At 54.6% G+C, this 20,870-nt stretch overlaps 1 protein-coding gene across 1 annotated transcript; it reads left to right on the plus strand.

Annotated features, from left to right (window-relative positions):
- The first annotated feature begins 1,352 nt into the window (after window positions 1-1,352).
- On the plus strand, window positions 1,353-19,972 carry DNAJC5 (DnaJ heat shock protein family (Hsp40) member C5). The gene is made up of 5 exons (XM_049777489.1): window positions 1,353-1,517; window positions 16,720-16,836; window positions 17,985-18,198; window positions 18,290-18,461; window positions 18,810-19,972. The coding sequence occupies exons 2-5, from the start codon at window positions 16,730-16,732 to the stop codon at window positions 18,911-18,913; spliced, it is 597 nt and encodes a 198-aa protein (XP_049633446.1). The 5' UTR covers window positions 1,353-1,517; window positions 16,720-16,729; the 3' UTR covers window positions 18,914-19,972.
- The last annotated feature ends 898 nt before the right edge of the window (window positions 19,973-20,870 follow it).

Genomic DNA, 20,870 nt, shown 5'->3' on the forward strand with positions numbered 1-20,870 from the left:
TCCAAACTGACCCAGTATGGACAGCTTCCTTCCAAAAATGGTTCCGGTGCTCCTTTCTTCCTACAGTTCACAGCCAGTGGTGTGGTCAGTGCAGAACCCAGGGATGTGGTGCTCTAAGGGGCCCACACCTGTTGAGTTGTGTCAATCTGATCTTTCTGCATCTTGGTACACACACACACACACACGCACACATGCACTTGAACCATATCTGGATTTTTAGGTATCTATTTTAGGGACACAATTGCTAAATGAAAAATGGCCAGGGGCCAGAATGAGGCACAGATGCAGTGAGCAGAAGTTTTCTTTATTATTATTTTTTGTTTGTTTGGTGTTATCCCTGGCGATGCCTAGGGATTACCCCTGTCTGCTTTCAGGAATTAACTCCCAAGAGCCTCCCTGCTGTACTGGAGCCTTTTTGCGAGGTCTCTCCGACAGAGACCAAGCACAGAGCCAGAGCTGTGCACTACTTCCTTGTTCGAAGTGACAGGAAGGTGCCTGTCATTGCGCCAAGACGTGGGCAGGGGCCAGGGAGAGCAAGTCGAGTCTGCCCCTCCGTTGTTGGGAGTGCTTCCCGGCAGATGGTTGGGCAATGCAGGGGCTTTAGAATGATTGGAGGGGAAGGATGGCTTGTGAGATGACTAAGGTCACTGCTGGGTGTGGACAGTTGGGGCCTCCGGGTCATTTCCTAAGAGACCAGCCAACGTGGATTTTTTGTGTTTGAAGCCCTGGGCCAATTTCCTGCCAGGCGAGTCCCTTCACCTCACAGCCTGCAGCTCCTGGGAACACCCGAGGCTCCCGCGGTACACGCGAGGTCTTCCCGGATGCAGCCGGCGAGACCCCACCCATGTGGGCAAGGCCTCTCCCGGGGCTGTCATTGAGGCTCCACCCCCGCGTGGGCGGGGCCTCGCCCTGCGGTGAGCCGTCGGTCACGCTCCGCCCCTTGCGGCGAGCTGCCGGCGGGGCCAAGCCCTGTGTGGGCGGGGCCCTTTTAGGCACCCTCAGCCAGGCCCCGCCTCCGCGGTGAGCTGTCGACAGCCGTCCCACGCCCTGTGTGGGCGGGGCCGCTCTTGGGACGGCCAACGAGCCCCGCCCCTGCGGCGAGCTGCCAGCGACGTCACGCCCTGAGTGGGGCGTGGCCTGTCGGCGAGACCCCGCCCACGCGGCGAGCGGCCTGTCTATCCCGCCCCGAGTGGGCGTGGCCACCGCGAGACCCCGCCCCTGCTGCCATTCAAACCGTCGGGCCGGCGCCGGCGACGCAGGCGCGGCCGGGGCGGGGGCGCGCGCGCCGCTGCGTGAGCCGAGCTCGACGTCGTGAGCGTGCGCGCGCCCGCGTCCCCGCCGGTGCCGCTGCCGCTGCCGCTCCGGTTCCGCGTCCGGCCCGCGCCCGCGCCTGCGCCCTCTTGAGCAGCCGCCGCCGCCGCCGCCGCCCCGGAGAGCCGAGCGGAGCCGAGGGAGCCGAAGCGAGAGCCGGCGCGGCGGACGGCGGGCGGGCGGGCGGGCGGGCGGCGCGCGGACAGGTGAGCTCGCGGCCGCGGGGGCGGCGGGTGCGGGGTGCGCGGCCGCCGGCCATGGCGGCGGGGCCTGCGGCGGGCGGGAGGCGGCCCTGGGGTCCCCCGCGGCCTGTGCGCCGGGTGCGGGCTGGGGCGCGCGTGCGCGGGAGTGCGGGATCGCCCGCAGCCGGGCCCGTCCGGGACCCTCCCTCCTCGTTCCTGCCTCCGCCGTCCTCCCTCCCTCGCGCTCCGTAGGGGTTCGGCCCGCGCCCCCGCTTTCGGACGCCCTCGTCGTCGTCCTCCTCCCCCTCTCCCCGCTCGACCTGCCCCTCCACCCGGGCTCCGCAGTGCCCGTGCGGGTGCTGGGCCGCCCTGGAGAAAAAGGCCTTCGCACCGCCAGGCCAGGCCAGAGGGGCCCAGGCGAGAGTCCTGGGGTGCCAGAAAATCGAACCCCAAGAATCCGGTGGCTGAGGATGCGTGACAGGCGAGCTCGCAGCCTGCCAGGCCTGCACTGGCCTCGTAGGTGCGGGCAGATCTGCCAGGGGTCACCCTCTTCTCTCACTGCCCCTCGGGGGGGGGGGCCAGAGGGGTAGGTAGGTGGGTGGGTGGTGGGTGCACCCCGGGTGGGTGGGCGCACCCCCTTTCTGAAAGGAAGAACCCAGACTGAGCGCACCCTCCGGCCATCGGGAGGCTGGAGGACGCTGCAGCTGTTTCCAGAGCTTTCCGACACCCACATAGGCTGAGCACAGAACCAACCGAGGGAGGGGACCCCCTTGATTTATTATTAGCATGCATTTCCCTTGATTTCATCTCGATTTTTGGTTTGGGGGCCGTGCCTGCTAAGTCCCATGCTCAGGCAGACCATTATGAACCCGGATCGGCTGCATGCAAAGCAGGAGGCCTGTCCCCCCCCCCCCACTGTCTTCTCATCTTTATTCATTTATTTCTTAATTGTGTTTTAAGTGTACAGCACCGTTACTGTACGATTTCCTGATGACATTCCACTCTACGCCCTCCCCCAGAGTGTCCACTTCCCTCCCCATTTGTTGTCAGCTTCCTCCTGAAGAAGACCAGTTTTTTTTCCCTTTCTCTTGCCTTTGGGCATCGGTTCATCCAGAGCTGTTTTAAGAGCTCAGCGTATGAGGATTCATTCTCTCCCTCTCCTCTCCAGCTCTGTCCACCTATCAGACCTGTCAGCACATGTGTGGTACTAGAGTGGCTTTTCCCATCACAGAATCTTACTCACTCCACTGTGTCAGATGTGCCTCTCAGCTGTGCTCGGGGCACTGTGCCTGGCTTTTGTGCCTTGCTCTGCAGGAAGCATGTCAGCGCACATGTCTTCTTCTCTGCTTTAAGTTTTAGGAACCATTGTTTTTCAGAACGAGGCTGATAGCATGCTGCCAGGCTGAGAGGAACTGACCGCTGTCCAGGCGGGGGTCTGCTATGCACTGTGGTGTCTGTCACCCAGTTTTCAGTCCTGTGCGGGCTCCTGTGCTGCCTCTCCTTGGCATCTCTCTGCACAGCTGTCTGCAGCTCAGTGGCCCAGTGTGTGATACTCGCGCTGGCTTAGGGTGTAATGCGGAAGTGTTGACTGCCATGACTAAGCTCCCATGAGGTTTCAGGTCACACTCAGGTAGAGCAGTGTCTGAGTGGGGTTTGCTTTCAATCAGTGTTGGCTGATCACAGATGCAGGGGACCTGGGATTGCTCCCCTAAAACCCTACCTCTAGCCCCAGCGTCATGCCAGGAACAGGCCCCTCCCAGGCATCTCTGTGTGTGGTCCAAAAACTTAGAAATTAACAGAGTTGGGAGGGGGACAGAGAGATAGCACAGTAGGGAGAGTTTTTGCCTTGCACATGGCCAACCCGGATTTGATCCCCAGTATTGTTCCCCGGCATCCCATATGGTTTCCCTAGCCTGCCAGGAATGATTTCTGACCGCAGAGCCTGAAATAACCCCTGAACGCCTCCAGGTGTGGTCCAAAAACAAAAAGACTTTTTTGGGGGGACTGGTGGGGTGATAGTACAGTGGGGAGGGTACTATTATAGTATAGTGGGTATTGCCTTGTGTTTGATACCAGTATCCCAGAAGACCCCCAAGCCTTGCCAGGAGTGCCTGAGTGCAGAGCCCTGAGTAAGCCCTGAGCCACCGCACGGTGTGTCCCCTAAACCAAAAAGAAAAAACAATGAGCAGAGTTGCTGTATGGCATCACGATACCCAGTCCTGCTGGTGATTCCGCCAGAATGCAGAATGCTATCTCCAGAATGGACACGGCATGATAGGCCCTGGCATGATGGTCAGCGCCCACCTCTCCCTTGGACACCTGCCTGGCCAGCAGAGCCTGGGTGCCTTTGCTCCCTTGGAGGGGCCAAAGCTGGCACTTGGGGCTGGCTGGTCAGGGCCTGGGACAGCCACTCCCTTCTCTAGCCAGGCTAGTGGGTCACAGGCTGGTCACTGAGTTCTGTCTTCCCTCCTTCCCTCCCTTGTCCCTTCCAAGGCCAGCTCACAGATAGCCACAGCCCTGAGGCGATTAACCCTGGTTCTTATCTCTGGAAGCTGCCACTGGCTGGATTAAAGCAAACCGGGAACTTCCCTACAGCCCTTAGCTCAGATTTTCTGGGTTTTCTGCCCCTGGGCCACCTTGCCAAATGGGGGACACTGCAGGCCCTAGGATTGGGGGCCATTCAGGACTGAGCCACGTGCCCCAGCATTGTCTGCTGTGTGTGTGGAGCGGAAGAAGGAGCCTTGCTGGTTCCTGAGCGCTGCCGGGTGTGGCCCCAGAGCAAACAAATGTAGTTGGTGACAGAAACCTTTGCCATTTATACGTGAAATACTAAATAAACTCCGCCAATTCTGGGGAAGGTGGAGGGTCGTGAGCTCAGTCCCCAGCAACTGGACTCTTAGCACCCGGTAAAGAAAAGACGCCCAGTGGCCGGAGCGATAGCATAGCGGTTGGGCGTTTGCCTTGCACGAAGACGACCCTCGATAGACCTAGGTTCAATCTCCAGCATCCCATAGGGTCCCCCGAGCCTACAGGAGAGATTTCTGGGTGCAGAGCCAGTAATAACCCCTGAGCATTGCCGGGTGTGGCCCAAAAAAACCAAAGGAATAAAAAGAAAAGAAAAGATGCCTAGCCAGCATCTTTTCTGTTGGTTTGGTTGTGGGGGTCATTGTCATGCCCAGGGGTGCTCAGGACATACTCCTGGCTTGGACCCACCCCCACCCCATGTACTCTGGTTTCAGTCTGTCCACCAATGTCTTTGAGTTGGTCCCTGAGGCTGGTCTGGCTAGGGGGTGTGCCCTAAGCGGGATGAGCTGTCCTTCCCCTTTCAGCCCTCTGGACTGGTCACAGGACATGGTTCTGAGTAAGCAAGTGGCCGCTGGCCGGCTGGGAATTGGGGTTGGAATGAGAGGCTTGACCCCACCCAGATAGCTCTGGGATTGAGCTGGGCCTGCTGCTTTCCTAGAGAGCCCTGGGCACTTGAGGTGTTCCCTGCCACAATGGAACGTGTGGGGAGGGGGTCAGCACACCTCCAGTACTCCCAACCTGCATCACTTCACAGAGCCTGGCATATAGCTGAGCACTGCTGGGTGGGCCCAAAAGGAAAGGAGGCCCTGGTTGTGCACCTCGTGATCCCCTGACCCTCTCTAGGAATGACCCCTGAGCTCAGAGCCAGGTGTGGTCCCTGAGATCAGGGGGAGGAAGCCTGAGCCCCGGGGGGTGTGGCCCCCAAACTAAAACAGATTACTTTCACACACCACATGGGCTCTCAGGGATCCAACCAGTGTCTGCCAAATGCAAAGCATGTGCCCTGCTCGCTGTATTGGTGCTCCCACCCTGGGAGTGTGAGGGGTTTTGAAAAAGGATCCCCATGTCTGGCCAGCCCATCCTCCCCACTCTTATTTTTCACTTCTTTTTTTTTTTTTGGGTCACACCCGGCAATGCTCAGGGGTTACTCCTGGCTGTCTGCTCAGAAATAGCTCCTGGCAGGCACGGGGGACCATATGGGACATCGGGATTTGAACCAACCACCTTTGGTCCTGGGTCGGCTGCTTGCAAGGCAAACGCCGCTGTGCTATCTCTCCTGGCCCTCACTTCTTTTTTTTTTTTTTTTCTTTCGGTTTTGGGGTCACACCGTGCGGCGCTCAGGGGTTACTTCTAGTTCTGCACTCAGAAATGACTCCTGGCAGGTTCAGAGGGCCCTATGAGATGCTGGGGATTGAACCCAGGTCAGCTACCTTCAAAGCAAACAAACGCCCTCCCCACTGTAAGATATCTTTTACTTCTTTTTTCTTTTAAACTTTATTTTATTTATTTATTTGTTTATTCATTTTATTGATTTATTGATTGATTTGGGGCTACACCCAGTGGCACTCAGGGGTTACTCCTGCCCCTGCACTCAGAAATCGACCCTGACAGGCTGGGGGACCATATGGGATTCCGGGAATCGAACCAGGTCCCTCCTGAGTCAGCTGCATGCAAGGCAAAATACCCTACTGCTGTGCTATCTCTTGGACCTTGATATCTTTCACTTCTGTGGTGAGAAGCTGGTGATGATTATCATAAATTAAAATGGCCTGTAGGGGCTGGAGAGGTGGCGCTAGAGGTAAGGTGTCTGCCTTGCAAGGAAGGAGCGTGGTTTGATCTCCCGGCGTCCCATATGGTCCCCCCAAGCCAGGGGCAATTTCTGAGCTCTTAGCCAGGAGTAACCCCTGAGTATCAAATGGGTGTGGCCAAAAAAATTAAAATTAAAATGGCCTGTAGGGGCTGAAGGGAAAACAGGCTGAGTGGGGAGGGCACTGGCCTTGCATGCAGCCAACCCAGGTTCACTCCTAGCACCCCATATGATCCCCTGAGCTCAGCCAGGAAGCAAGCACTGAGACTAGCTGGATGTGGACCCCTCCCTAAATAAATAAATGAGGGAGGGAGCTAGCTAGTGAGTGAATGAGCACCATGTGATAGCACAGTGGTAGGGCATTTGCCTTGCACGTGGCTGGCCCAGACCAACCCAAGTTTGATCCCCAGCATCCCATATGGTACCCCGAGCCTACCAGGAGCAGTTTTTTTGTTTGTTTTGGATCACACTCAGCAGTGCTCAGAAATCGTTCCTGGCAGGCTCTGGGGACCATATGGGATGCCGGGGTTCTAACCACCATCCTTCTGCATGCAAGGCAAACGCCCTAACTCCATGCTATCTCTCCGGCCCCGTGGGAGCAATTTTTTGAGTACAGAGCCAGGAATAACCATTGAGTGTTGCCAGGTGTGGCCCAAAAACCAAAAACATTTTTTTTAAAGTAATGGGGGCTGGAGAGATAGCATGAAGGTAAGGCGTTTGCCTTGCATGGAGAAAGACGGTGGTTCGAACCCTGCATCCCATATGATCCTCCAGCCTGCCAGGGGTGATTTCTGAACTTAGCGCCAGGAGTAACTCCTGAGTGCTGCCGGGTGTGACCCAAAAAAACAAAAAAAATAAGGGGGGGGCATTGGATTTTTCTTTACTAAGTAGGAGTAAGTAGGAGTGTCTTGTAGGAATTTCTGAGATAAATATTTAGGAAATATGTATCTACTTGTCTTTCTTGGTAGAGATAAGACTGATCCTTCTACTTACATGTCTTCTCTCCACCTGCCCTTCCTTGGTTTAGTTTGTTTTGGTCTTTGGGCCACATTTGGTTGTGCTCAGGGGTTACTTATTTCTGGCTCTGCACTCAGAATTCGTTCCTGGTAGGCTCCTGGTAGGCTGGGGATTGAACCTTGGTCTATCCCAGGTCGGCCTTGTGCAAGGCAAACGCTCTACCGCTGTGTTATTGCTCTGGCCTTGTTTGTTTTATTTTATTTTATTTTATTATTTGTGGTTTTTGGGTCACACCCGGCAGTGCTCAGGGGTTATTCCTGGCTCCAGGCTCAGAAATTGCTCCTGGCAGGCACGAGGGACCATATGGGGCGCCGGGATTCGAACCGATGACCTCCTGCATGAAAGGCAAATCCTTACCTCCATGCTATCTCTCCGGCCCCGTTTGTTTTATTTTTAATTAGGTTGCTTTGATTTGAAGCTTCACTTAAGCCTATGCTCAGGACTTACTCTCTGCTCTGCACTCGGGTCGTTCTGATGCTTGGGAACCAAATGTATTGCTGGAGATGAAACTTGGGTCAGCCACATGTGAGGCAGGTGCAAGATCCACTGTATATTGCTTCGCCCTTTACTGGAATTTTAAAGACTTTTATGTAGCTCACTAACCAGCTGCTGCTTTAGACCGATAAAATATTTTCCTTGCCAGCAGTTGTAATAAATTTTGCTGACCTTTAAAGTCAGAATTTGGGGGCTTTGGAGCCGGAGAGATAGCATGGAGGTAAGGCATTTGCCTCGCGTGCAGAAGGTCGGTGGTTAGAATCCTGGCATCCCATATGGTCCCCCGAGCCTGCCAGGAGTAATTTCTGAGCATGGAGCCAGGAGTTAACCCTGAGCGCTGCCGGGTGTGACCGAAAAACCAAAAAAAAAAAAAAAAAAAGAATTTGGGGGCCTGGAAAGTGCAGCAGGTAAGGCACTGGCCTTGCACGAACCCAACCTTGGTTCAGTCCAGCCCTGAATATGGTACCCCAAGGACCTCCAGGTGAGATTCCTTAGTGTAGAGTCAGAGATAAGCCCTAGCACTCTAAAGTGTAGTTCTGGCCAAAGAAATACTGTGGCTAGACAGAGAGTACAGGGATTAAAACAGCACACAGCTGGCCCTTATTTGATCCCAAGCACCCTGCGTGGTCCACACATATTGCCCAGCTGTGGCGCCAAGCTAAAATTAAACAAATTTTGGGGCCATGGGTAGCTGTTTTGTGAAGCCAGTTCACATTGCTTTGTACTGACCAGAAGGTGGTGTTTTGGGTACAGATGGTCACTGGCCCGGCCTTGTGCCATGACATATCACATGTTAAGTTCCTATGGTTTTTGTCTTTTGGTTTTTTTTTTGTTTGTTTGTTTGTTTTATTTTGCTTTCTGGGCCACACCCAGTGACACACAGGAGTTACTCCTAGCTATGCGCTCAGAAATCAATCCTGGCTTGGGGGAACCATACGAGATGCTGGGGATTGAACCCAAGTTCATCCTAGGCAGCCATGTGCAAGGCAAATGTTAAACTGCTGTGCTATCGCTCTGGCCCCAAAGTTCATATGGTTTAAAGCTGTCTCATGGTCCAGTTTTTGGCTTTTTGGCTTTTTGTGTGGGGGGGGGTCACACCCGGCAGCGCTCAGGGGTTACTCCTGGCTCTATGCTCAGAAATCGCTTCTGGCAGGCTCACGGGACCATATGGGATGCCAAGATTCAAACCACCGTCTTTCTGCATGCAAGCAAAAGCCTTATCTCTATGCTATCTCTCCGGGCCCCCTCTTTTAAATTTTGTTGTTGTTGTTGTTTGTTTTTTGGACCACACCCTGCAATGCTCTGGACCACATGGGTGCCAGGGATCAAACCCAGGACCTCACATTTAAAGCTCACACATTCTGGGGCCTGAGAGATAGCACAGCAGTAATGTGTTTGCCTTGCATGAAGCAGACTCAGAACAGAAGGTGGTGCAAATCCCGGCATCCCATATGGTCCCCTATGCCTGCCAGGAGTAACCCCTGAGTGCTGCCGGGTGTTGACCCAAAAAAAAAAACAAAAACAAATAAACAAAAAAATAAAGCTCATACTTTATCTACCTCTGCATTGAATTCCATTCCCAGCTCTTAGAGAATATGTCCTTTCTAGGCATAGTTGCCTGTATTTGGAGTTATTTCTTCTCTCTCTCTCTCTCTCTCTCTCTCTCTCTCTCTCTCTCTCTCTCTCTCTCTCTCTCTCTCTCTCTCCCTCCCTCCCTCCCTCTCCTTCATTCCTTTCTCTCTCTCTCTGTCTCTCTCTGTCTCTGTGTCTCTTTTTCTCCTCTTCTTGGTGGCACATCCAGCAGTGTTCAGGGTTTACTCCTGGCTCTGCACTCCTGGCAGAGTTTGGGATGTCTGGAATACCAGAGATCTTGTTTGAAAGGCCAGCGCCCTACCCACTGTACTCTCATTCCTGCCCCTCAGCAATTTAGTTATCTTGTGTAATTTCATTTATAACAATGCTCCTGGTGCTTCTTCCACTCAAAGCCCCTTTATCCCCAGGCCAGAGCAGTAGCACAGTGGAGAGGGCGCTTGTCTTGCAAGCGACCTATAGGTTCAATATGGGGTTTGTATGGTGTCCCAAACCTGCCAGGAGTGATCCTTAAACACAGAGCCAAGATGCAAGCCCTGAACCACTGTGTGTGGCCCTAAAACAAAGGAAACAAAATAATTAATAAAAAACAAATAGTCCTTACTCTATAAGGACTGGAGGGGTCACGTGTGTGTTTTAAGTAGGAAAAGTAGATATGAGCCCTGCAGACTGGGTGCTGCCCAGCATCACTGGGGTGGGTGCCCAGATGCCCTGAGCTCACTCACCCGGTGCTGTTGCTAAGGCTTTGGAGTGTCCTCAGAGTCAGGGCAGGACAGGCCGTATAGCAGAGCACTGAGCTGGTGCTCTCTGTGTCTCTTGCACTGGGCTCTGGGCACTCCCTATATCTTCTTTTGGGCTGGCAATTGCCTGTTTTGAAGGACATTTTCTTTAAAAGGTGCTGGCAAGGGCTGGAGCGATAGCACAGCAGTAGTCATTTGCTTTGAACGTGGCCGACCAGGAGGCTGGGTTCAATCCCCAGCCTCTCTTATGCTCCTCGAGCCTGCCAGGAGCAATTTCTGCAGGATTGAGCCAGCCTACCGCATCCACCTGGCTCTGCAAGCAGAGGCTTTACCCAGGATGCCAGCTCTGCCCTCACAGGACACGCTCAGGGATGTACTGCTCACCATGTTTGACCATCAGAGCCATCCAAAGTCTAGTCCTGTACCGTGCCTCTAGGACCCTTTGCAGCTGCTGCTTGTCACGGTAACCAGGGGCCCACCCACCTGGCTGCAATTCCCATCAGGTCTGGCACAGTGTGACTGTGATGGGGGGCACAAGCAGCAGTGCCTGAAGTGGTTTCTTTGCACATACAGAGGTATTTTACACAGGGAGAACTCGGGAAGCTACAATGTTAGTCTCCTTCTTTCGAAGATCCAGAGGGAATCATGGTGTGTGTCTCCAGACATAGTAACTCGGTGCTTCTGTGTGTTGAATGGTGGGAAATCAAATTGGTTTTGTTTTTTGGGTCACAGCCCAGGGTGCTCAGGGCCTAACCTTGGTCCCAAGGTCTCCATGCTCCCACTGTTCTTAGTGCTCTGGTGCTTCCTCATCCCTGTGCTCCCCCTGGTGCCTGTGTTCCCACCCCCAGTCTTCGTGTTCCCCTGGTCTCCTTTTGTTCCTTCTGGGCTCTGTGAAGCACACACCAGTTGCAGATTCGACTCCTGTCTCCTGGGCTCACACGCAAGGGAAAGCAGTATAGAGAGAAGACTGCCCGTCTGGACATGGGTCTTGGAGGCCTTTGGAGCTCACTAGCACCAGGTAGAAGGCTCTTCCCCACTATGCTGGCCTGGAGCTGGCGGGGCAAATCCTCATTACACTTGTAAGAAGGCCACAACATGACAGACCTGCTCTGGTGCTGGGCCCACAACATGACAGGCCTGCTCTGGTGCTGGGTGGAGGGCTGAGTGTGTGAGGCCCACTGAGGGGTACTTAACAGTCAGTGTGGAGTCTGGCAGTTTTCTGAGATTGTTCTTTTTGTTTTGGGGGGGCACACCCAGCTGTGCTCAGGGGATTCAGTGGAGTTTCAGGGATCCCACCTGGCTGGACACATGCCTTTGTCCCATCTCTGCAGCCCCTTGAGATTGCCTTTTTGACCTATGTTTTCTCTTCATTGACCTAAGGCTGCTCATATAGAATAAGGGAAACCAAGTGTTCAGTTGCTAAAATTGGGGACGGGAGAGAGTCCATCGAGGAGGGTGCTTATCTTGCCACCCTATCTACCCCAACTCCAATCCCTGGCATGAGTGATCCCTGACCACAGCTGGGGGTGGCCCCAAAGGGGTAGTATACAAGGTCTCAGGGTTTATCTGGTACAACCATGCTGCTCCTCTCAGGTACATGGGACCCTGCAATAGAGGGGATGGCTTTTCACAGTTGACAGAAAGGTTAAAAAATGCACATAACTGGGGGCCAGAGTGATAGCACAGCGACAGAGCGTTCGCCTTGTGTGCAGCTGATCCAGAACTGACCCAATTTGATCCCCAGCATCCCATATGGTATCCCAAGCCTATCAGGGGCGACTTCTGAGCTCAGGGCCAGAAGTAACTCCTGAGCGTTGTCGGATGTGACCCTAAAACTAAAAAGAAAATGACTTTCCTTCCGTTGGTTGCTTTTCCTCTGGCCTCCCCTGTCCCCCTGCTCTCTCTCTCCCACATGACTCCCCAGGGCCCTGCCCCCTTGCACTGCAGACTTCTTTGAAATTTCCACTGTGGTCAAAACTGTCAAACCAGACTATTGTCCCTAACATCACGAGTGTGTCTACATTTCTGTGACACGCAGTGGTCCTCAAACTATGGCCCGCAGGCCACATATTGTATTTGTATCTGTTTTGTTTCTTCATTGCAAAATAAGATATATGCAGTGTGCATAAGAATTCGTTCATAAGTTTTGTTTTTACTATAGTCAGACCCTCCAATGGTCTGAGGGACAGTGAACTGGCCCCCTGTTTAAAAAGGTTGAGGACCCCTGCCGGGTGTCTGCGTTAACACAGCAGAAGAGACTTGTCCACAGCTGCAGACCGGCTCCCCTTTCCTGAAACTTTGAAACTTACCCAGACACCGTGATTGATTTACTAATTACTGAGTGAATACCTTAGTTTCATGGATTAAAATTTTCCAAGTGTCCCTCCACCAATGTCTCTGATTTCCCTCCTGTCACATATCCTCAGGCACAACATAATCTTTTTATTGCTCATCACAGCATACCTATCACAGTTTTATTGCTGGAGTCATTGTCTGAGGATTGACCACACTGGTTGGTGTTAGTTGTGTCTTCTGTATGCTTGTTTCTGCCCCCTCTCCCCAGCTTAGTGGTCATTCATGCAGCTTGCCTAGCTAATGTGATGTCCAGGATTTGGATGTGAGATTAGGAACTGCTGCTCTGGGAACTGGGGTGTTGGTGAGGGAGGGTGGGCTAGGATGATTCAAAGTTGGGGGAGTTGGGGTTTTGTCCCTATAAGGGCCTGGCCCATTCCCTGCACGCCCCAGAGTCTCAGCCCTCTGGGACACCATGGTGCCTCTCCCAGGACAATGTTCTGGCTTGAGGGCAGGGCTGGCCTATCCCTGTCCCATGGCCTGAGCTGACAACAGCTTTGATCACTGACTTTGCTGACCCCATTGCCCTTTGCCCCTCATACCAAAGCTTGCCCAGGGCCTGCTCAAGATTAAGTGTTTCTTCTCCTAGTGAGGAAGGAATTTGGGTTCAATCCCCAGCACCATATAATATACATATAATATACAGTCCCCAAGCTATGCCAGGTATGACCCATAAAAGCATAAACACTGAGGAAGGGATCCTTGGGCTTAGTCCTTGCTCCTTCCTGCACCTCATGTGGAGAGACCAGGTGGTTGGAAGGTGGGCTGGGAGCCATCCTGACTTGGCTGTACCTGCATCTAATCCCTGAGATGGATCTGACTGCTCTGCAGCTGGGAGAGGAAGAAGGAGGGAAGTGGGGGCTGGAGTGATAGCACAATGGTAAGGCGTTTGCCTTGTACGTGGCCAATACAGGATGGACTCCGGTTTGAACCCCGGCATCCCATATGGTTCACCCAAGCCTGCCAGGAGCAATTTCTGAGCACAGAGCCAGGAGTAACCCCTGAGTGCCGCCGGGTGTGACCCAGAAAACAAAGAAATAAAAAAAAACGAGGGAGACATGCCCACAGCCACCACCACCACCACACTCAAGTCTTAGGGACAGCTGTTCCAGCTGTTCAAAGTAGCTGGGGGCCGAATGCTTGTAACGCTGACCCTGGTTCTGATGCCCAGCACCACACAGGATGAGTTCCAAGCACTCCAGGGGCTAGTGCACAGGGGTCTGTCCCATCACCACCTGCTTTCCAGTGCACTGTAGAAGACACAGGACTTAGCACCACAAAACACTCGCTAAGCTATTTTTACTCTTTGCCAGGCCTTGCCAGACTGTGATGCGAATGTTCCTGTTAGGCAGAAGGTCAGGAAGTCAGCAGTGGACTTTGGGGTGCAGGGAGCGCATCTTCCTAAGGGTGGTGTCAAAGTGGACCTTTGACCTCTGGCCCAAGGCTTTCAGGGAGCTGGCAAGCTTGCTGGGCAGGTGGGGCCGCGCGCGGATCGTGGTTGAAGTGCAGACGCTCCACCGGGAATTCCCTTCCCGTTAAATTAAGTAGCTGCTTCTCGAAGTCTTGGCTGGCCAGTGGCTTTTTTATAGAGCAGACATAAATGTTAATTATTGATAGTTGTGTGTGGCTCAGGTCAGCATTTAATAATTGAATAAACAATATAAAGAACTTGCTGGGGCCAGGGAGGGAGGGCCGTGTGTGTGGAAGGCACAGGGCCTACCTGGCACCTCATAGAGTCCCCTGAGCACAGACTCCCCACCCCACCCCCCAAAAAAGAAAACATTAACATGCCTTTGCCAAGAACCTGGCCAAGCAGGCAACTCAGGCCGGAGGCCCCACGCATAGCTGGAGGCACTTCCTGTGTTTCATGGGATCCTCCAGCTGCTCTGTCTGGGAGCCAGATGTGTGGCCCGACATGTGAGCACTAGGACTGAGGGGTACACCCTGAGCACTTGGCGAGTACTGAGCTCTGTGAGCCCAGCTCCCTCAGGCACGTCTCCCACTCTGCTTCCTAGATGGCCTAAGTTCAACCCTGCCTCTCTGGCCTTGGTGACAGACCCACCCTTTGGTTTGGGAGGGCCCTTAGCGTCATCACCTGACTGTGCACCTCTGCCCTATTGCCTGGGCTGCTGTGGACTTGGTTGCTCCTGATCACTGTGACTGAATGAAAAAGAAAGTGAAGAACTTGTTTTAGGACAGTAATAGCACAGCGGGGAGGACACTTGCTCTACACACACAGAACCCAGGTTCCATCCCTGGTGCCATAGACTGTCCCCTGAGCACCAGTCAGCATGATCCCTGAATGCAGAGCCAGGAGTAACCCCAGAGCCTCTAAGTGTGAACCGCCCCCAAAACTGTCCCAGATCTGATAGCACAGTGGAGAGGGCATTTGGGTTTGATCTCTAGCATCCCATATGGTCCCCCTGGCCTGCCAGGAGTGAGTGCAGAGCCAGGATTAACTCCTGAATGCCACTGGGTGTGGCCCAATAACACCCAAATGAAAAGCCTGTCCCAGGTCAATAACGTTCAAGTTGTATCTCTGCTTTGCTTGGCTGACTCCTGTCAACAGCTCTACTTGTTCCCGCCCCTGTGCTGTGCCTGTGTTTGAGGGCTGGTGGTGCCAAGACCTGGAACGATTGATAGGGCCTGGTAGCAACAAACCCAGTGTTGCTTAGGATAGAGCTTGGCCTTGCATGGTGCTCTCCTTGTGCAGCCAACCTGGTGGTTGGGTGCAGCCATTGAGGAGGTGCTGTGTTCAGTTGCCCAGGCCGCTGTGGGCCTGGAGGTCTTGGAGGTCTTGTTCAATGATCTTGTCATCTCCGTGTTTCTTTTTTTTTTTTTTTTTTTTTTTGGTTTTTGGGTCACACCCGGCAGTGCTCAGGGGTTATTCCTGGCTCCAGGCTCAGAAATTGCTCCTAGCAGGCACAGGGGACCATATGGGGCGCCAGGATTCAAACCGATGACCTCCTGCATGAAAGGCAAACGCCTTACCTCCATGCTATCTCTCCGGCCCATCTCCGTGTTTCTGATATGCTTTTCATTTTGTCTGTTTGGAGTTGCCCTTGACAGTGCTCAGAGGCTGCACCTTGGTGATGCCCAGAGAACTGTGTGGTTCTTGGGTAGAACTTGGGCCCCCTGCAGGCAAAGCTGCCCATGCCCAGTGGCGTCTTCATTTGGGACTGGGATTTGACTCTGCTGGACGATCTGTCTTGCTTATGTGAGGCTCAGATCCACCTCACAACACCACAGAAATAATCAAAGAAACAGCTGTCGCCTTTGAAGTTCTGTTTCCGTGGGCCTGAGAGACAGTGCTGTGGTTACAGGACTTACCTTGCAGTCAGTCTGGGGTCAAGCTCCAGCACCCCATTGAGGTACCAAGAGTGGGCCCCATACGCCGGAGTGGTGGCACAGGTAGGGCATTTGCCTTGACTGCGCTAACCTAGGACGGACCGCAGTTTGATCCCCTGGCGTCCCCTATGGTCCCCCAAGCCAGGAGCGATTTCTGAGCTCATAGCCAGGAGTAACTCCTGAGGGTCACCGGATGTGGCCCAAAAACAAAACAAAACAAAACAAAAAAAAAAAGAGTAAGCCCCTGAGCATGGTCAGGTATGGCCCAAACCCCCCCAAATAAAAAAAATCAAGGTAACTTAATTTGTGTTTGTTTTTTGGGCCATACTCAGCAAGGCTCACTTAACTCTTGACTCTGTGCTCAGTGATCACTCCTGACAGTGCTCAGGGACCATATGGGTGGAATGCCAGGGGTTAAATGTGGGTCAGCCACATACAAGGCAAGTGCCCTCCCCTGTTGTAATGTTGCTCCAGCCCCCTGTTGGAGTTTGTGGGGGTATTTTTTGTTTTGTTTTTGTAGGGGGCATACTCATCAGTGCCCAGCGGTTCCTTCTAGCTCTGCCCTCAGAAATCACTCATACGCTTGGGGGACCCTTTGTTTTGTTTTGGTTCTTGGGTCACACCCGGCAGTGCAGGGGTTACTCCTGGCTCTACCCTCAGAAATCGCTCCTGGCAGGCTCAGGGGACCATATGGGATGCCCGGTTTCAAACCATCGTCCTTCTGCATGCAAGGCAAACCACCTCACCTCCATGCGAGATAGCCCCGGGGGACCCTATGGATACTGGGGTTCAAATCCGGGACAGCTGCATGCAAGGCAAAAGAAAACCTTCCCTGCCATGCTCTTGTTGTCCCCTCTCTATTTTTCACTGAAATCTTCCTCTCAGGTCACCGCCATTGTTGGCCTTGAACTAGGCGTGGGATGGTTGGCCTGGGCACTGCCTGGCTGTGGGGCCTGTGCCTCAGGTTCAAGGCAGAGCTGGCTGGTTTGCCTCAGGCAGCATGTGGGCTGAGCCCATCCACCTCAGCTCCTCTTTCCCTCTCTGTCTCACTGTGCTGCATTGTCCCTTGCAGCTGACCTGCCATGGCCGACCAGAGGCAACGCTCGCTGTCAACCTCCGGGGATTCACTGTACCATGTGCTGGGCCTGGACAAGAACGCCACCTCTGATGACATCAAAAAGTCCTATCGGTAAGCAAGAGGCTGCATTTCGGGGCAGAGAGCGTCCTAGAAAGAAGGAGCCTGCCCCGGGTAAAGCGTGCCCCTGAACAGTTAGTCCCCAGTGCCTGTGACTTCCTCGCACTGCCAGGAGTAGTGGATCAACCCAATAATAAATAATAATATAATTTAATATAACCCAATAATAATATTATAATAATAATAAGGACCGGTAGGGCATTTGCCTTGCATGTGGCTGACTCAGGTTCAATCCCTAGCATCCCTTATGGTCCCGCACCCTGCCAGTAGTGATTTCTGAGCACAGAGCCAGAAGTAACCCGAGCGCCACTGGGTGTTGCCTAAAAACCAAAAATAAAAATATAATTAAATAAAGTGGTGGCAGAGAGCCACAGCCATTCCTGTGGCTGGCCTTTCGTTTATGGTCCAGATGGTCTTCAGCATCACTGGGAGCAGCTCCTAGTGGCCCCAGGCCTTCCCCTCTCCCTCTAGAAAAAGACCCAGTCAGTCAGTCCCTTGACAGAATAATAATTGAAAGCGATGCTTTGTGAAGGACACATCAGTACCCACCCAGGGTTGTTGGAGCACAGTGAACCAGTGAAGCCCATCTCCCATTGTCCTCGGCTCTCATCAGCCCACCTGCCACCTCCACCATGCCTCACTGGTGCCGCTGCCCTGTGTTCATCCCCCTCTGTTCTGTGTGCAGTTGCCCTTCAGGGACTTTAGGGGGCAGCAGTCAGATGCTCCCAAATAGCCTTGCCCCTGGGAGGGTTGAGGCTGGGCCTCTCCCCAAGCACACCTGGAAATGATTTTTTTTTTTAATGATTTTTATTATGACCAAAGTGAATAATAAATCTTTCACAGTAATATTTAAGGTGCATAGTGACAATGAATCTGGGCCATTCCCACCACCAGGGCTGTCCTCCCTCCACTACTTTTCCCAGCGTGTGTCCCATATCTCCTGCCTTTGCCCCCTGGAGTGCTAGTGTAACCGTTCCCCTCTGTGTATAGCTTGTTGTGGATAGGGTATCAGTTCTGTTGTTGTTGACTTTGGGTTTGGTGTTTAAGTCTGATCATTTTTTTTTTATCTCCACTCAATGTTCATACGACTATTTGGTCCTGGTACCATTTATTTTTATTTGGAAATGCTTTTGATTTTCCAGGAAGCTTGCCTTGAAGTATCACCCTGATAAGAACCCCGATAACCCGGAGGCTGCAGACAAGTTCAAGGAGATCAACAACGCCCACGCCATCCTCACAGACGCCACCAAGAGGAACATCTATGACAAGTACGGCTCGCTGGGACTGTACGTGGCTGAGCAGTTCGGGGAGGAGAACGTCAACACCTACTTTGTGCTGTCCAGCTGGTGGGCCAAGGTAAGGATCTGCGTGCTCTTACCGTGCCCACTGCGGCCATGCCCCTTCCCCTCCCCCGGGCTGTGCCCAGCAGGTGCTTGTCATCCCACAGGCCCTGTTCGTCTTCTGTGGGTTGCTCACATGCTGTTACTGCTGCTGCTGCCTGTGCTGCTGTTTCAACTGCTGCTGCGGGAAGTGTAAGCCGCGGGCGCCGGAGGGCGAGGACACTGAGTTCTACGTGTCCCCCGAGGACTTGGAGGCGCAGATGCAGTCGGATGAGCGGGGTGAGTGGCCGCCCAGGAGCCGAGCATCCGCGTGGGGCGGTGCCACGGCGGGCCCTGAGCGTGTCCACCTGTCTTGTCAAACAGGAGGGCACTGACTGTGCGGGCGTGTTTGTGGTGGCAGCTGGGACTGTGTGTGAACTGGACCTGGAGGTAAAGCAGCCGCTGAGGGGCCGAGTGGGGGGTGCCCAGGGCTGGCGGCCACGGCTGGGCGGAGGCCCCCCAGCGGCCTCTCCTTCCTGTACAGCGGCCTAAGACTCGGCGCCCAGCAGCGTGGCCCGGTGGCCGCCGGCTGTCGGTGGAAACGGTGACGCACCTGCCACAGCTCGCCCCTGTGTGCTTTCTTTTCAGAGGCCACAGACACGCCCATCGTCATCCAGCCAGCGTCTGCCACGGAGACCACCCAGCTCACAGCTGACTCCCACCCCAGCTACCACACCGACGGGTTTAACTAAGTCCTGAGCAGCTGTGATGAGCGACGGGTCTGCACAGCCACCTTAGAATCATGAACTGTAGTCCCGGGGCCCGGGGCCTCCTGCTCCGGCCTCCCCACCCATCCATCCCGACAGTCGAGTGCGTAGCATGCGGTATTGAAAGCAGTTTTGCTACGGCCTCCTCTCCTCTTCCTTTCTGAGTAGCATGTCTGGGTTCCGTCCTTGTGTCTGTGCGTGGTGGACGTGCCGTGGTCTGGCCTCAAGCACCGGACTGAGGAGTTGCCGGTGCCCAGAACTGGTCATGCCACTCGGTGCCCGTCCGTCCTTCCTTCCCGTGCTCCCGGATCGGAGTGTTCTGTCCATTGTGTGGCCTCTCACGCCCTCTGAGGGCTGCCGCAGGGGCGGGGGCGGGCTCCCCATGATTCCTCGTGAGAACTCTGACCCTCCACACCCTCGGACTCTGTTCTGGGCCTCTGGGCAGGCGGCCTGTCATTCCCAGGTCCAAACCAGGCCCCTCCCGCGCCCGCCCACCCAGCACCCCGCCTCTGGCTGCGCCTCCACATTCCTGCCAGCCCACCTCTGCTTTGTCTTTTCCTGGACCAGCCAGGCCGAGGGGCTGAGAGCCCAGTGCGGCGCATGGCCAGCCGCGTGGACCCCTGGACCCACCTCCACAGCCCTTTCCTTCCCCTGCCCGGCCCGCCTCCCCACAGGCAGGCTGGGGGCAGGTTCCTGGAGGAAGGTGCTGCCCCCGGGATCTCGGGGCCTCAGCTCCCCGCTGGAAGTCCAGGTGCTCCCCGCACCCACCCTTTGAGCAGCCCTCCCCGCATCTCTGCCACTACACACGCCCCGCCAAAACCAGATCCCCCGTCCCCCTTGAGGCTTGCTCCCTGCAGAGCCCAGGCCGCCCTTTGTCGGGCCCGTACTCAATGAAGGACTCGAGGCGAGGACAGAGGAAGCGGCACGGGAACAGTGCTGGGCAGGCAGATGGGCGGCACAGCAGGGTACGGCTGCCACTGGTCTGTGCCACTTGTTTCGTCCTGTTCGGTTTTGTTGTTCATTAAAATCGTTGTGAGGACTTGATCGAGAGGGAGACGGTGCACTGTGATGCCCTAGGAAACCGCCGTGGAGTCAGCTAAGCACACCAGCGGCCCGGTCCCCTCCACATATACACAAACCTTTCAAGGCTTCTGGGAGAAGCCACAAACGTGATGACAGGAAGTTCCCCAGAAGCCCCAGCAGTGAGGCACACACAGTCCAGCCATTTGGGTGGTGGGAGTGGAGCCCCTTTCAGCATGGCTGTCCACATGCTCCTCTGCCTACTTCTGGGTGGTGGAGACAGAGATGGATTCTGAGGGACCCTGAGCTTGGCTGTGCCCTAACCAGTGGCAGGTGGTGCGGAGCGGGCTCCCGACTTCTCAGACAAGACATTCCCCCTCCCGTGAGCTGGCCCGAGTGTCCTGTGAGATTCCCCAGTCTAACTCCAGCTAGTACCCTTTGTCTGACTACCCCCACAGTCCAAATTGGGGCCTGGAAGGTGGCTGCGGAGAAAAGATGGGGCAGGTGCCTGCTGGCCAGATGGGAGTACCCAGACGGCCAGGACTATCGTGCCTGGCTGGCAGTTGCCGAGGGTCTGGGTTGCGTGGGGAATTCAGCCAAACTTCCTTTCGTGTGCCCACAACCTACCAGCTTCTCTTGGGCAGTAAACTGGCCTGTGGACTTAGCAAAGACACTTCCCTGCTCTCCCCTACACCACAGGCAGCCCAGTGTGTATATCTGCCTCTCCATATGTATCTGTCACAGGGTATGTGTGGGTGTCCGTGTGTCTGTGTGTGTGCGTACGTGTGTATGGGTGTCTGTTCGTCCCCACATATCTGCCACGTAGGCACACCCTGACACACCCCAGTCTTGGCGAGTCCAGTGAGGCGTGCGTAGGCTGCTTGGAGGCACCTTTGGTGCCAAATAGTAGGGGTGCCACACT

The sequence above is a fragment of the Suncus etruscus genome, chromosome 7, assembly GCF_024139225.1.
Source record: "Suncus etruscus isolate mSunEtr1 chromosome 7, mSunEtr1.pri.cur, whole genome shotgun sequence".
Classification (NCBI taxonomy): Eukaryota; Metazoa; Chordata; class Mammalia; order Eulipotyphla; family Soricidae; genus Suncus; species Suncus etruscus.